This window comes from Phyllobates terribilis, unplaced genomic scaffold (assembly GCF_046119375.1).
Source record: "Phyllobates terribilis strain yellow unplaced genomic scaffold, ASM4611937v1 Scaffold_14__1_contigs__length_39327217, whole genome shotgun sequence".
NCBI lineage: Eukaryota > Metazoa > Chordata > Amphibia > Anura > Dendrobatidae > Phyllobates > Phyllobates terribilis.
Window position 1 is genome coordinate 27,585,722 of NW_027362774.1, and position 15,285 is coordinate 27,601,006.

The window sequence follows — 15,285 nt, forward strand, 5'->3', positions numbered from 1 at the left end:
CAGGGAACTTATCTAGATGTATGGTGAGCACCTTGAACCCCCAGGTGCTTCACAGAAGTTTATAACATTCAGCCGTAAAAATAAAATTTTCACATTTTTCCCACAAAAAATGTTTTTCATCCCCCAATTTAGCATTTTCATAAGGGTAACAGGATAAATTGCACCATACCATTTGTTGTGCAATTTCTCCTGAGTTTCTCACAAGGGTAAGAGGAGAAAATGGACCCCAAAAACTGTTGTGCAGTTTCTCCTGAGTATGCTGATACCCCATATGGGGGAAATACACTGTTTGGGCGCACTGCAAAGTCCAGAATGGAAGGAGCACTATGTAACTTTTTGAATGCAAAATTGGCTGGAATTGAGAGTGGACGCCATGTCACGTTTTTAGAGCCCCTGATGCATCTAAACAGTGGATCCCCCCCCCTACAAATGACCACATTTTGGAAACTAGACCACTCAAGGATTTCATCAAGGGGTATAGTGAACATTTTGAACCCAGAGGTACGACACAGAATTTGATAACATTAGGTCATCATATTGAATAAGTTGTCATTACTCTTGAGCGCAAGTGGTCGCTACTAGAGTTTGCATCGGGTACTCGGGTATGCACCATGTATCAAGTGACATGCTAGAGTCCCCACCCTGCATGTTTCACGGTTGTTAGATACCCCAAAAAAAGCCATGCTTGGATCGCTCGTGCATGGCAGGCAATCCACGTGAGTTTTTCACCCCAGCACAGCCTGTGTGTGGGCGCAATTGCCATGTCGTAATAGTACGTACCTGGTCTATAAGTACCAGAGCACAGGGACGTACTATTACTGACAATGTCAGTAAGGGGTTAAGTCATGACAAATGGTGATCAGCACAACGACACATAACCCTTTAGTAGAGCAAACGTGAAAAGTTAGGCAATTATCTAATATGCTTTGTATGATTTGCACCAACTTTAGTCTGGAGGTCTTCCCAAAATTGCAAGATATCCTCTACCTACAGTCATGGGCAAAAGTGTTGGCACGCTTGAAATTGTTCCAGAAAGTGAAATATTTCTCCCAGAAAATTATCACAATTACACATGTTCTGTTATACACATGTTTCGTTCCTTTGTATTGGAACAACACAAAAAAAACAGAGAAAAAAAGGCAAATTAGACATTTTACACAAAACCCCAAAAATAAGCCGGACAAAATTGTTGGCACCTTTCCAAAATTGTGGGTAGACAACTTTGTTTCAAGAATGTGATGCTCGTTCAAACTCACCTGTGGCAAGTAACAGGTGTGGGCAATATGAAAATCACTTCTGAAATCAGATAAAAATGGGAGAAGTTGACTCAATCTTTGCATTGTGTGTCTGTGTGTGCCACACTAACCATGGAGAACAGAAAGAGGAGAAGAGAACTGTCGGAGGACTTGAGAACCAAAATTGTTTAACAGTATCAACAATCTCAAGTTTACAAGTCCATCTCCAGAGATCTTGATGTTCCTTTGTCCATGGTGTGCAACATAATCAAGACAGTTACAACCCATGGCACTGTAGCTAATCTCCCTGGATGTGGACGGCAGAGAAAAATTTATGAAAAGTTGCAATGCAGGATAGTCCGGATGGTGGATAAGCAGCCCCAATCAAGTTCCAAATAAATTCAAGCTGTCCTGCAGGCTCAGGGTGCATCAGTGTCAGCGCAAACTATCCGTCGACATTTGACTGAAATGAAACGCTATGGCAGGAGACCCAGGAGGACCCCACTGCTGCCACAGAGACATTAAAAAAAAGCTAGACTGCAGTTTGCCAAAATTTACATGCGTAACCCAAAATCCTTCTGGGAAAGCCTCTTATGAACAGATGAGACCAAGATAGAGCTTTTTGTTAAAGCACATCATTCTACTGTTTACCGAAAATGGAATGAGAAAAGAACACAGTACCTACAGTCAAATATAGTGGAGGCTCACAGATGTTTTGGGGTTGTTTTGCTGCCTCTGGGACTGGGTGCCTTGATTGTGTGTGAGGCATCATGAAATCTGAAGATTACCAAAGGATTTTGGGTCGCAATGTAGTGCCCAGTGTCAGAAGATTGGGTTTGCGTCCTAGGTCATGGGTCTCCAGCAGGACAATGACCCCATCATACTTCAAGAATCCCCCAGAAGTGGATGGAAACAAAGAACTGCAGAGTTCTGAAGTGGCAGCATTGAGTCCGGATCTAAATTCCGTTGAACACCTGTGGAGAAATCTAAAATTGCTGTTGGGAGAAGACGCCTTCACATATGACAGACCTGGAGCAGTTTGCAAAAGAAGAGTCTTCCAAAATTCCAGCTGAGAGGTGTAAGAAGCTTAATGATGGTTATAGGAGGCGACTGATTGCAGTTATTTATTCCAAAGGTTGTGTAACCTAATATTAAGTTGAGGGTGTCAACAATTTTATCCAGACTATTTTTGGGGTTTTGGGTGAAATTATATCCAATTTGCCTTTTTTATCTCTTTTTTTTTGTGTTGTTCCAATACACACAAAGGAAATAAACATGTGTATAACAAAAGATGTTTAATTGTAACAATTTTCTGGGAAAAATACTTCATTTTCTGGAACAATTTCAAGGGTGTCAACACTTTCAGCCTTGACTTCTGGGACCCCCAGCAATCCCAAGAATGGAGCTCTGGAGCCGCCTTAAGTAGAACAGAGGTGTGAGTGCTCAGCCTCTATTCATTCTCTATGGGACTGATGGAAATAGCAGAGCACTAGGCTTTCTCCGGCAGTCCCACAGACAATGAATGGACCTTCACTCCGTCCATCCATCCAAGACAGAGCCCAGTTCTCGGGATCACTGTGGGGATAGCTGACCCCCAGCCATCAGCAGGTTAGAACCCATCCTTTGGATAAGAGATAACTTGCTATATTGGGAAAACACTTTTTTAGGATGTATGGCCACTGGCATTGCTGTCATATACCACATCTGGACGTGAGGACGAAGCTTCGCTCACACGTGGCGCGCCAATTGGCGCATGATTTTTACCTCTGTACCCTAAGAGAATATTAAGAATTTGCACACACCTTTCTATGATGTTTGGCGTGGAAGCCAAATTCACTTCTTCAAGTAAAATATTCAACCCGCCTCTCCACTTCTCAGCATCATCCACAGAGTCCGCTGCAGGGTAAAAGCAGAAGAGATATGTCAGTAAGGACTCGATGCTGGCAGGTGAGCAGAGTCATGTCAGTAAGGAGTCGACGCCGGGCAATGAGAAGAGGCATGTCAGTAACGAGTTGACGCTGGGCAATGAGAAGAGGCATGTCAGTAAGGAGTCGACGCCGGGCAATGAGAAGAGGCATGTCAGTAAGGAGTCGACGCCGGGCAATGAGAAGAGGCATGTCAGTAACGAGTTGACGCTGGGCAATGAGAAGAGGCATGTCAGTAAGGAGTCGACACCGGGCAATGAGAAGAGGCATGTCAGTAAGGAGTCGACGCCGGGCAATGAGAAGAGGCATGTCAGTAACGAGTCGTTGTTGGCCAATGAGAATTGGCATGTCAGTAACGAGTAGACGCCGACCGATCAGAAGATGCGCGTCAGTAATTAGTCAATGCAGAGCATTGAGAAGAGGCATGTGAGTAAGGACTCAACACCGGCTGATGAGAAGAGGCATGTCAGTAAGGACTAGACGCTGGCCGATGAGATGAGGCATGTCAGTAAGGATTCGATGCCAGGCAATGAGAAGAGGCATGTCAGTAAGGACTCAACGCTGGCCGATGAGAAGAGGCATGTCAGTAAGGACTCGGCGCCGGCCGATGAGAAGAGGCATGTCAGTAAGGACTCGACGCCTGCCGATGAGAAGAGGCATGTCAGTAAGGACTCAACACCGGCTTATGAGAAAAGGCATGTCAGTAAGGACTCAACGCTGGCCGATGAGAAGAGGCATGTCAGTAAGGACTCGACCCCAGCCGAAGAGAAGAGGCATGTCAATAAGGATTCGACGCCGGCCGATGAGAAGAGGCATGTCAGTAAGGACTCAACGTCGGCCGATGAGAAGAGGCATGTCAGTAAGGACTCGGCGCCGGCCAATGAGAAGAGGCATGTCAGTAAGGACTCGACGCTGGCCGATGAGAAGAGGCATGTCAGTAACGATTCGATGCCAGGCAATGAGAAGAGGCATGTCAGTAACGATTCGATGCCAGGCAATGAGAAGAGGCATGTCAGTAACGATTCGATGCCAGGCAATGAGAAGAGGCATGTCAGTAACGATTCGATGCCAGGCAATGAGAAGAGGCATGTCAGTAAGAAGTCGACACCGGGCGATTAGAAGAGGCATGTCAGTAAGGACTCGACGCCTGCCGAAGAGAAGAGGCATGTCAGTAAGAAGTCGACACTGGGCGATTAGAAGAGGCAGGCTATTTTATGACAGCCTGTCTGCTGCTGTATAGACAGAGTATAGGCTGCATTGTGCTGTCAGACAGTAAGGGTTTAGTCAGATTTCCATGTTTGTCTGGTCCATCTTCTTTTTGCAGACTTATAGTCCACAAGAATAAAAAAAATGGTCCCATGTCCCTAGGTCTGTTCTGCTAAGAGAACTTTCTCAATTAAGTAAAGTATACTATAACCAACGTAGCAGTAAGAAATTTGGTTTCAGCCCCTCTGTGACCAGAGCCTAGTGGTCTGATTTATTAGGGTCACCACTGTGTCTTGAGCCTTAGCTTACCTTCCAGACTTAATGTGTTAAGGACAAATTGGCTTCCATAGAAGATAGTAAAACAGCAATCTTCCTTTAACCGTGAGGCTTTACCGCGTTCAAAATCCTTGCAGTTTTTCCCCTGGCGGATTTCCTTGATTTCGGACAGGTCCACTGCAAGTAAGCAGATTCCCAATCAGTACAGAACTTGACTTCTAGATTTCCCTCCACAAATAACAAGCTTGTATTTCGCTCTGTAAAGCTGTAATAGCTTCAGTTGTACGGCTTCAGTTTTACAGAAGTTGGTTACAAGTTGCTAAAACCTTTACCATGCCAGCATTTCCAATTACTTTACTGTGAGATATGTCAGCATGTCATTGCTCCAAGACCCCAAGTGTCAGTACGTCATTCCTACAGGACCCCAAGTGTCAGCATATCATTATTCCAAGACCTCAAGTGTCAGTATGTTATTGCTACAGGGCCCCAAGTGTGAGTACATCATTCCTCCAGGACCCCAAGTGTCAGCATGCCATTGCTCCAAGACCTCAAGTGTCAGCATGTCATTGCTCCCGGACCCCAAGTGTCATTGCTCCAGGACCCCAAGTGTCAGCATGTCATTGCTCCAGGACCCCAAGTGTCAGCATATCATTATTCCAAGACCTCAAGTGTCAGTATGTTATTGCTACAGGGCCCCAAGTGTGAGTACCTCATTCCTCCAGGACCCCAAGTGTCAGCATGCCATTGCTCCAAGACCCCAAGTGTCAGCATGTCATTGCTCCAAGACCCCAAGTGTCAGCATGTCATTGCTCCAGGACCCCAAGTGTCAGCATGTCATTGCTCCAGGACCCCAAGTGTCAGCATGCCATTGCTCCAAGACCCCAAGTGTCAGCATGCCATTGCTCCAAGACCCCAAGTGTCAGTACGTCATTCCTCAAGGACCCCAAGTGTCAGCATATCATTATTCCAAGACCTCAAGTGTCAGTATGTTATTGCTACAGGGCCCCAAGTGTGAGTACATCATTCCTCCAGGACCCCAAGTGTCAGCATGCCATTGCTCCAGGACCCCAAGTGTCAGCATGTCATTGCTCCAGGACCCCAAGTGTCAGCATGTCATTCTTCCAAGACTCAAGTGTCAGTATGTTATTGCTACAGGGCCCCAAGTGTGAGTACATCATTCCTCCAGGACCCCAAGTGTCAGCATGCCATTGCTCCAAGACCTCAAGTGTCAGCATGTCATTGCTCCCGGACCCCAAGTGTCATTGCTCCAGGACCCCAAGTGTCAGCATGTCATTGCTCCAGGACCCCAAGTGTCAGCATATCATTATTCCAAGACCTCAAGTGTCAGTATGTTATTGCTACAGGGCCCCAAGTGTGAGTACCTCATTCCTCCAGGACCCCAAGTGTCAGCATGCCATTGCTCCAAGACCCCAAGTGTCAGCATGTCATTGCTCCAAGACCCCAAGTGTCAGCATGTCATTGCTCCAAGACCCCAAGTGTCAGCATGTCATTGCTCCAGGACCCCAAGTGTCAGCATGTCATTGCTCCAGGACCCCAAGTGTCAGCATGCCATTGCTCCAAGACCCCAAGTGTCAGCATGCCATTGCTCCAAGACCCCAAGTGTCAGTACGTCATTCCTCAAGGACCCCAAGTGTCAGCATATCATTATTCCAAGACCTCAAGTGTCAGTATGTTATTGCTACAGGGCCCCAAGTGTGAGTACATCATTCCTCCAGGACCCCAAGTGTCAGCATGCCATTGCTCCAGGACCCCAAGTGTCAGCATGTCATTGCTCCAGGACCCCAAGTGTCAGCATGTCATTCTTCCAAGACTCAAGTGTCAGTATGTTATTGCTACAGGGCCCCAAGTGTGAGTACATCATTCCTCCAGGACCCCAAGTGTCAGCATGCCATTGCTCCAAGACCTCAAGTGTCAGCATGTCATTGCTCCCGGACCCCAAGTGTCATTGCTCCAGGACCCCAAGTGTCAGCATGTCATTGCTCCAGGACCCCAAGTGTCAGCATATCATTATTCCAAGACCTCAAGTGTCAGTATGTTATTGCTACAGGGCCCCAAGTGTGAGTACCTCATTCCTCCAGGACCCCAAGTGTCAGCATGCCATTGCTCCAAGACCCCAAGTGTCAGCATGTCATTGCTCCAAGACCCCAAGTGTCAGCATGTCATTGCTCCAAGACCCCAAGTGTCAGCATGTCATTGCTCCAGGACCCCAAGTGTCAGCATGTCATTGCTCCAGGACCCCAAGTGTCAGCATGCCATTGCTCCAAGACCCCAAGTGTCAGCATGCCATTGCTCCAAGACCCCAAGTGTCAGTACGTCATTCCTCCAGGACCCCAAGTGTCAGCATGTCATTATTCCAAGACCTCAAGTGTCAGTATGTTATTGCTACAGGGCCCCAAGTGTGAGTACATCATTCCTCCAGGACCCCAAGTGTCAGCATGCCATTGCTCCAGGACCCCAAGTGTCAGCATGTCATTGCTCCAGGACCCCAAGTGTCAGCATGTCATTCTTCCAAGACTCCAAGCATCAACCTGCCATTGTCATAGCTCCAAGAACTTCCTTGTCATCATGTCATTGCTCCAAGACCCCACGGATCAGTAATGGTACTCGACTATACAGTGTCCACACCTTTGAGATTGCCTTGCTTGTGTCTTATATGGACGTTAATTTGTAATATTTGCCACTAATTGTTTGTTAGATCAATTATTTTATCATTTCTTCTCACTGTAGACCCCTCTTTCTATCCTTTATACCCATATATACACATTAGGGCAGGGTCTTTTTTACGAATAAAACCACCCAGTCTATTTTTTAAGCTATATTGTAGGTTAGTATTAATTTTAACCATTATTTATTAAAGGCTAGGTCTTACTAAATTTATATTTGAACTTTATTTTTTACAAATCAGAGGTGTTTACTGCGATTTAATGACCAAGAAGACATTGAGCCAAGTGTCAGTATATCCTTGTTCTAGGAGAAAAAGTGTCAATATCTTGACAATATGTGACTAGGATCTCAATTGTCAAGGTGCCATAGTTTATGAGGCCCTAAAACAGAACAATGGGGGGTGCAAGCAGTGGCGTAACTAAAGTCCGATGGACCCCGATGCAAAATTTGGATCTGGCTACCCATCTACATGTTGATCAGATGTATGGACCCTAGTAGCGCTCTAGATTCTATAAAGACATACGTGTTCACACCCCATGTAATAATGTTCCTCATCCTGGCCCTTTCCTGTAATAAAGTCCCCATCCTGTAATAATTTCCCTATCCTAGGCTTCTTCCTGTAATAATGTCCTTCATCAGGGGCCTCTTTCTGGTATAATGTCCCCTCATCCTAGGCCTCTTGCAGTAATATTGTCTCCCATCCTGGGCCCCTTCCAGTAACAGTGTTCTTCATCTTGGGCCCCTTTCAGTAATAATGCCCCCCTTTCTGGGCCTTTTCCTGGTATAATGTCCACTATCCTGGGAGCCTTCCAGTAATAATGTCTTCCATCCTAGGCCTCTTCCAGTCATAATGTCCCTGATCCTGGGCCACTTATGGTTATAATGCCCCCCCACCATGGGCCCCTTCCAGTAATAATATCCCCCTTCTTGGGTCCCTTCCAGTAATAATGTCCATCATCTTGGGCCCCTTTCTGGCATAATGCCTTCCATTCTGGGCCCCTTTCAGTAATAATATTCCCCATCCTGGGCCCCTTCCAGTAATAATGTCTTCCATCCTAGACCCCTTCCAGTAATACTGTTATTCATCCTAAGCCCCTTACTGGTATAATGTTTCCCATCTTAGACCCCTTCTAGTAATAATGTCCTCCTTCATGGGCACCTTTCTGGCATAATGCCCTCCATTCTGGGCCCCTTTCAGTAATAATATTTCCCATCCTGGGCCCCTTCCAGTAATAATGTCTTCCATCCTAGACCCCTTCCAGTAATACTGTTATTCATCCTAAGCCCCTTCCTGGTATAATGTTTCCCATCTTAGACCCCTTCCAGTAATAATGTCCTCCATCATGGGCACCTTTCTGTAGAAACGTCCTCCATCCTAGGCCCCTTCCAGTAATAATGTCCTCCATCATGAGCACCTTTCTGTAGAAACCTCCTCCATCCTAGGCCCCTTCCAGTAATAATGTCCTCCATCATGAGCACCTTTCTGTAGAAACCTCATCCATCCTAGGCCCCTTCCAGTAATAATGTCCTCCATCATGAGCACCTTTCTGTAGAAACGTCCTCCATCCTAGGCCCCTTCCAGTAATAATGTCCTTCATCCTGTAGGTGCAGGAACCACATCAATATCTAAGTCCTGGGCAAACTTTTTACCAGATCTGGAACTCATGGGACCCAAAAACTGTTACTAGGACCTTGATTGATCCACAAGTGACATCTCCACTCAAACATGTTCTCCACTGCAATAAGTAAAGAAATGTCTGTGCTGGTATTGACCGTTCTCAGGCTGTCAGCTATTTAATAGCTCTGTCCCTCAGGCTTTACAGTACATGCTGCTTCTCGATAAGACGTTTATGAGAAAGGTGAAGGAAGTGGTTTAACACCACATATAATGGACAGGCACAAAGCTCTTCCTGTTTCTGTCAGGACATGGTGTCTCCCACCAGAGCTGAAGAAGTACATAAAATGAATACTTTAAACGGCAGCTCAACCCCCAGGCCGCAAAAAGGGAGTAAAGAGTTAAAAAAAAAAAAAAAAAAAACATATTACAGCAAATCTAATCTCTATACAGACCCTTAGGACCCTCCAGGGGGGTGCAAATTGGTCATCAACAGAAGGGGAGCAAAGAAAATGGGAGTCTAACATTTGACTGCAGGATCAGACTACATACAGGGTTAGTTTGTAGTCTGTAACCGTGGAGACACATAGGTCTTCAACGAAGCTGAATGTACAAAGTGATAGATTGTAAAACTATTTGGAATTTATTTTTTTTATTAATGCATTGTAGCAATAAAAAATATGGCTGCAAAAATACTCCTGATTCTATAAACCTTTTGGCGACTTTTGTAGGTCAAAACCTACACACCCTGCACAAACCAGTAAATTAAAATCCCAGCAGCAAAAATCGTTCATCGATCAATCGATTAGTTCATTCTCAAGATTCTTAATTCAGGGGTAAAATCTGTCTTCAGCGAATAAAGATTTCCCCATAATTGAAATAGGAAGTGACAGTTGGTGCTTGTAAAGTTCTATGGAGAACTGAAGAAGAATGTATGTTTTCCTCCTCTCCCACTTACACACACTCACACACACACTCTCTCGATAAAATTTTAAAACCACCAACCAAAACTTTATAATATGTCTTATTAGGGAAATCTGCTTTTTTTTTTTCCTCCTCCTGGACCCCTCCTGGTTCATTCTACAAAATTCTCTATTCACGGGTAAAATTTGTCTCCAGTGAATACAGACTTTCCCATTACTAAGATAGAAGATGACAGTTGGTGCTCATAAAATTCTATGGAGATCGGTATAGAATGTTTGTGTGTTCCACTAGCTCCTCCCCTCTCCATAGAATTATAAAAGCACCAACTGACATCTCCTATCTCAGTAATGGGGAAATGTGAAATACAGATTTTGGCCTTCGAATCAGTCCAGGAGCAAAAAGAAGCAGATTTTTCTGTTAAGATGTATTACAAAGTTGCTTATTTTCATCTGGACTATTGATTTAGGAAATAAAATAAAAATAAAAACAATGGTAATATTTTAAATGTAGCAGCAGAAGTCCTAACTTTGTACGGCCTTCAGGGAACAGTGCAAGAAACGTAAATAGATCCATAGCCAATAGAGTAACTATCTTATGATGATCCAGCAATTATCAAATGTGTCATACATTAGCCAGTCCATACATGCAGTGTTGCCCCTTCCCACCCCTTCCTTTTTATTGGGCACCTATAGTACGTCCACCTTTGAAGGCTGCGAGTATACAAGAGTTTGCTTTACGGTCAGTAAGACAGGGCTGAACCATGTTGCACCGCTTCTTTCGGGCTGTGTGTGAATCAGTGCCACTAAAGGCCCTTTCACATAGGTCGATCGGCAAACGTTCCCTTTCAACGGCCACCGATCAGACGGCAAACAACCAAAATTCTTTTTGCTTTGTTCATTGGATCGTTTAGGTCGAACTTTAATTGATGGTAATCAGGAACTCCTCTTCCCGTGTAAACGGGATGTCCAGAATGAGCGCACTGACCATTGTTCTGCCTCTATATAGTTTGTATCGGCCCTTGTATAGGTGCTTTTAAATGAACAATTTGTCAATCAGTGCTCATTATGGACAGAAAAGTGTCCATGTAAAAAGACCATATAGGAATATTCCCAGATTTTAAAGGGGATAGGGGATAATTCGCTGATTTTTGGGGATCTGACTGTCAAATTCCCCAGTGATAAAGAGGATGCAGCTCTGCAGAGCCTTATCATAAATTGATCAGAGCTTTGCATGCTCATCTATGGGAGTGAAGGTTGAGCATATGTCACGCAAGGTGAGGGAAAAACTAAGTGCACAATGACAGGAAGAGGGGAAGGGAGCCCAACAACTAGGGAAAGGGGGAGTGGAGACCCCTAGGCAGATCTAATATCACCCTGCCTACCCTGTCGTACCTACATAGGTTCCACACCTATCGCCGAGCAGGAACCTAATCCCTGAATGTCCCTAGAGCTAGGCCCTAGGTAGGGAGGGGACAGGGTGAGCACTAGTCAGGCCCCACTACAAACTAAAGACAACAAGGTAAACAAACAAAGGGGATAAACTTATCTCTCTGGTGTCTGCCCAAGCTAACGCCAACTGTCCTCCAAGGGCACCAGAGAAGAAACTAGCCGACTACTAGTGCTCCAAGCCTGCACAGAGGTACATAGAACTATCACCGGCGACTCTCTGGAGAAACTGAGAGTTTTTAACTACCAAACAAGGGTGCGTCAATTAGCAGCAGAAGGTGGAGGTCGCTGCTGGGTCCTAAAGGAAGAAGGATATCACTACACCGCAGAGATGAGAGGATCAAGAAGGCATGTGCAATGCCAAGCGCAGTGACCTTCTACAGCCGGATCCAGAGCGACTGTCTGTCACACCTGACACACCCTTGACAACATACGGATTGCTACTCTATTCACTCACCATTTTTCTGCCCCAATACTGTTTGTATCGGCTCTTGTACAGGGGCTGTTAAACGAGCGATTTGTTTGTCAATCAGCGCTCGTTATGGACAGAAATATGTCCATGTAAAACGACCTTAATATTCCCAGATTTTAAAGGGGATAGGGGATAATTTGCTGACTGCAAAAATCCAGTGTGATAAAGCAAATGGGGCTCTGCAGAGCCCCATCATAAATTGAGCAGAACTGCGCATGCTCATCTATGGGAGTGAAGGTTAAGCATATGGATTGCTGCTCCATTCAAGAAGGTGATTTTGCTGTTCATGGGATCCAGATTCTCATGGTCGCAGTGCTTGGACTTCTGTCAATCAGTAATTCCTTAGCCTTGGGGATCACTTTCAATTTTGGAAATAAAACTTTATGGCCGTATTATAACGGTACAGAATACAGATACCTGGCTGAGCAAAATGGCAGAATTCTAAATGCAGATATGACTATCCTGCAAATTTTACAAGGCAGTCATGTCACCTGGGGGAATAAGCGTATTAAATATTTCACGCTCCTAGTTACCGATCATAGGTGGTGATGGGGGGGGGTTAGATTTATGCCCCCCCGTACTCAGGAGTAAATAATTTATTTCGACAAGGTTCGATAAAGTGTACGATCCAGCGAGAAAAAATAAAACATGACAGACGGGAAAATGGAAATAAAATGAAAACACAGGAACGCTCCACGCACCAATCTGAGGAATAGTAGCTTTCTTTTATACTCTCATTACAAAGAGGACTGACAGAAGCGCGAAGAAAGGAGCGAAGACTGTGAAAATAGAATAAAAAAAATAAAGAAAACGGTGAGATTTCATAGCAGGATCTCCCGTGAAAACTGACAACATCAACCTGATTGCCGTAAAGTGAATGCAGCCATCATTGCCATTACTGATTGTATCGCACGCAGCTCCTGACAATAGGAGACAATGGGATTTTGCTGCTGGCGAGAACGTCACATTAGTTTTTGGCAGTTCTGTGAATGGGGTGTGTGCAGGAATATATTTCCAAGTATGGAGACGAGAGGGACATTAACTCTCTGTTGGTTGCTCTTGTAAGAATTATTATTATTATTTATTTATATAGCGCCATTGATTCCATGGCGCTGTACATAAGAAGGGGTTACATACCAAGTAAAAATATAACTTACACTAAACAAACTAACAATGATAGACTGGTACAGAGGGAAGAGGACCCTGCTCTTGCGGGCTTACATTCTACAGGATGGGGAAGGAGACAGTAGGTTGGGGGGTTGCAGTAGCTCCGGTGGTGTTGGGGTGGCAGCGGGGTCAGTGCAGGCTGTAGGCTTGTTTGAAGAGATGGGTTTTCAGGTTCCGTCTGAAGGATCCAGGTGGATAATCGGACTCGTTGGGGTGCAGAATTCCATAGGACGGGGGATATTCGGGAGAAATCTTGGAGGCGATTGGGTGAGGAACGGATAAGTGTGGAGGAGAGAAGGAGGTCTTGGGAGGATCGGAGATTACGTAAGGGAATCTAGGGGGATTAGTTCAGAGATGTACGGAGGAGAGAGGTTATGGATGGCTTTGTAGGACAGTGTTAATAGTTTGAACTGAATACGCTGGGGGAATGGGAGCCAGTGAAGGGATTTGCAAAGGGGGGTAGCAGAGGAGTAGCGAGGCGAGAGATGGACCAGTCGTGCAGCAGAGTTGAGGATGGACTGGAGGGGTGCGAGAGAGTTAGCAGGGAGGCCACAGAGGAGGATGTTGCAGTAGTCGAGGCGGGAGATGATGAGGGCATGCACAAGCAGTTTAGTAGTTTGAGGGTTGAGGAAAGGACGGATTCTGGAAATATTTTTGAGCTGGAGACGACAGGAGGTGGCGAGAGCTTGGATGTGGGGTTTGAAGGACAGGGCAGAGTCGAGGGTTACGACGAGGCAGCGGATTGCCAGTACAGGGGAAAGAGTGATGTCATTTAGATAGAAAAATCAGGTGGGGAAGATACGCGAGATGGGGGAAAGATGATGAGTTCAGTTTTGTCCACATTGAGCTTGCGGAGGAGAAGGAGGATATGGCTGATAGATATGCTGGGATTCTGGACAGCAGAGAGATGACATCTAGGCCAGAGAGGTAGATCTGAGTATCGTCAGCGTACAGATGGTACTGAAAGCCATGGGATTTTATGAGTTATCCCAGGCCAAGGGTATAGATTGAGAAGAGTAGGGGTTCTAGGACAGAGAGTTGAGGGACTCCAACAGAGAGGGGGCGGGGTGAGGATGTAGTGTGGGAGTGGGAGACGCTAAATGTGCGGTTGGAAAGGTATGAGGAGATCCAAGATAGGGCGAGGTCTTTGACGCCAAATGAAGAGAGGATCTGTAGTAGGAGTCCGTGGTCAACTGTGTCGAAGGCAGAGGAATGGTTAAGAAGAAGGAGCACAGAGAATTGTCTGTTAGCTTTGGCTGTAAGTAAGTCATTGGTGATTTTGGTAAGGGCAGTTTCAGTGGAATGGTAGGGAAATAAGCCGGATTGTCGGTTGTCGAAGAGATAGATGAGAAGTGAGAGGAAAGTTCAGCGTGAACGTGTTGCTCAAGGAGTTTGGAGGCAAATGGGAGCAGCGATATGGGGCGGTAGCTGGACAAGGCGGTTGGGTCGAGGGATGGCTTTTTGAGGATGGCCGTGATTGTGGCATGTTTGAAGGCAGCGGAGAAGGTACCAGAAGTTAGTGATAGGTTGAAGAGATGGGTTAGGGATGGGATGAGTGTGGGGGTGAGGTTGGGGAGGAGGTGGGATGGGATGGGGTCAAGTGCTCAAGTGGTGAGGTGTGATTTGGAGAGGAGTCGAGTAAGGTCTCCTTCCGTGATGTTGGAAATTGAGAAGTAATTAAGAAATAATAATATCATTCACAATATATTGAGGTTTAGGATTAGAAGAAAGAGTCTGTTTTGTTTTGCTTTTGCGCAGCAACAGCGCCACCTCTTGTAAAGAATGGTGTCTGATATTGCAGTTGAGCCTCAATCACACTGAGGGGTCAGGATCAGTTACAGGATACATAATGTAGTGTATGTACACAGTAACTGCACCAGCAGAATAGTGAGTGCAGCTCTGGAGTATAATACAGGATGTAACTCGGGATCAGTACAGGATCAGTAATGTAATGTATGTACACAGTGACTGCACCAGCAGAATAGTGAGTGCAGCTCTGGAGTATAATACAGGATGTAACTCAGGATCAGTAATGTAATGTATGTACACAGTGACTGCACCAGCAGAATAGTGAGTGCAGCTCTGGAATATAATACAGGATGTAACTCGGGATCAGTACAGGATCAGTAATGTAATGTATGTGCACAGTGACTGCACCAGCAGAATAGTGAGTGCAGCTCTGGAGTATAATACAGGATGTAACTCAGGATCAGTAATGTAATGTCTGTACACAGTGACTGCACCAGCAGAATAGTGAGTGCAGCTCTGGAGTATAATACAGGATGTAACTCAGGATCAGTAATGTAATATATGTACACAGTGACTGCACCAGCAA

The 15,285-nt window shown here is 45.4% G+C and overlaps 1 protein-coding gene across 2 annotated transcripts in view; it reads right to left on the reverse strand.

The window, feature by feature from the left end:
- Positions 1-15,285, reverse strand: part of PLCG2 (phospholipase C gamma 2) — a 214,117-nt gene that overhangs the window by 153,641 nt on the left and 45,191 nt on the right. For both annotated transcript variants that reach the window (XM_073659786.1, XM_073659785.1), the window contains exons 3-4: positions 4,676-4,819; positions 3,038-3,131 (exon numbers count right to left, since the gene is read on the reverse strand). In XM_073659786.1, coding sequence (XP_073515887.1) covers positions 3,038-3,131; positions 4,676-4,819 — 238 coding nt within the window. The remainder of the gene's footprint in view (positions 1-3,037; positions 3,132-4,675; positions 4,820-15,285) is intronic.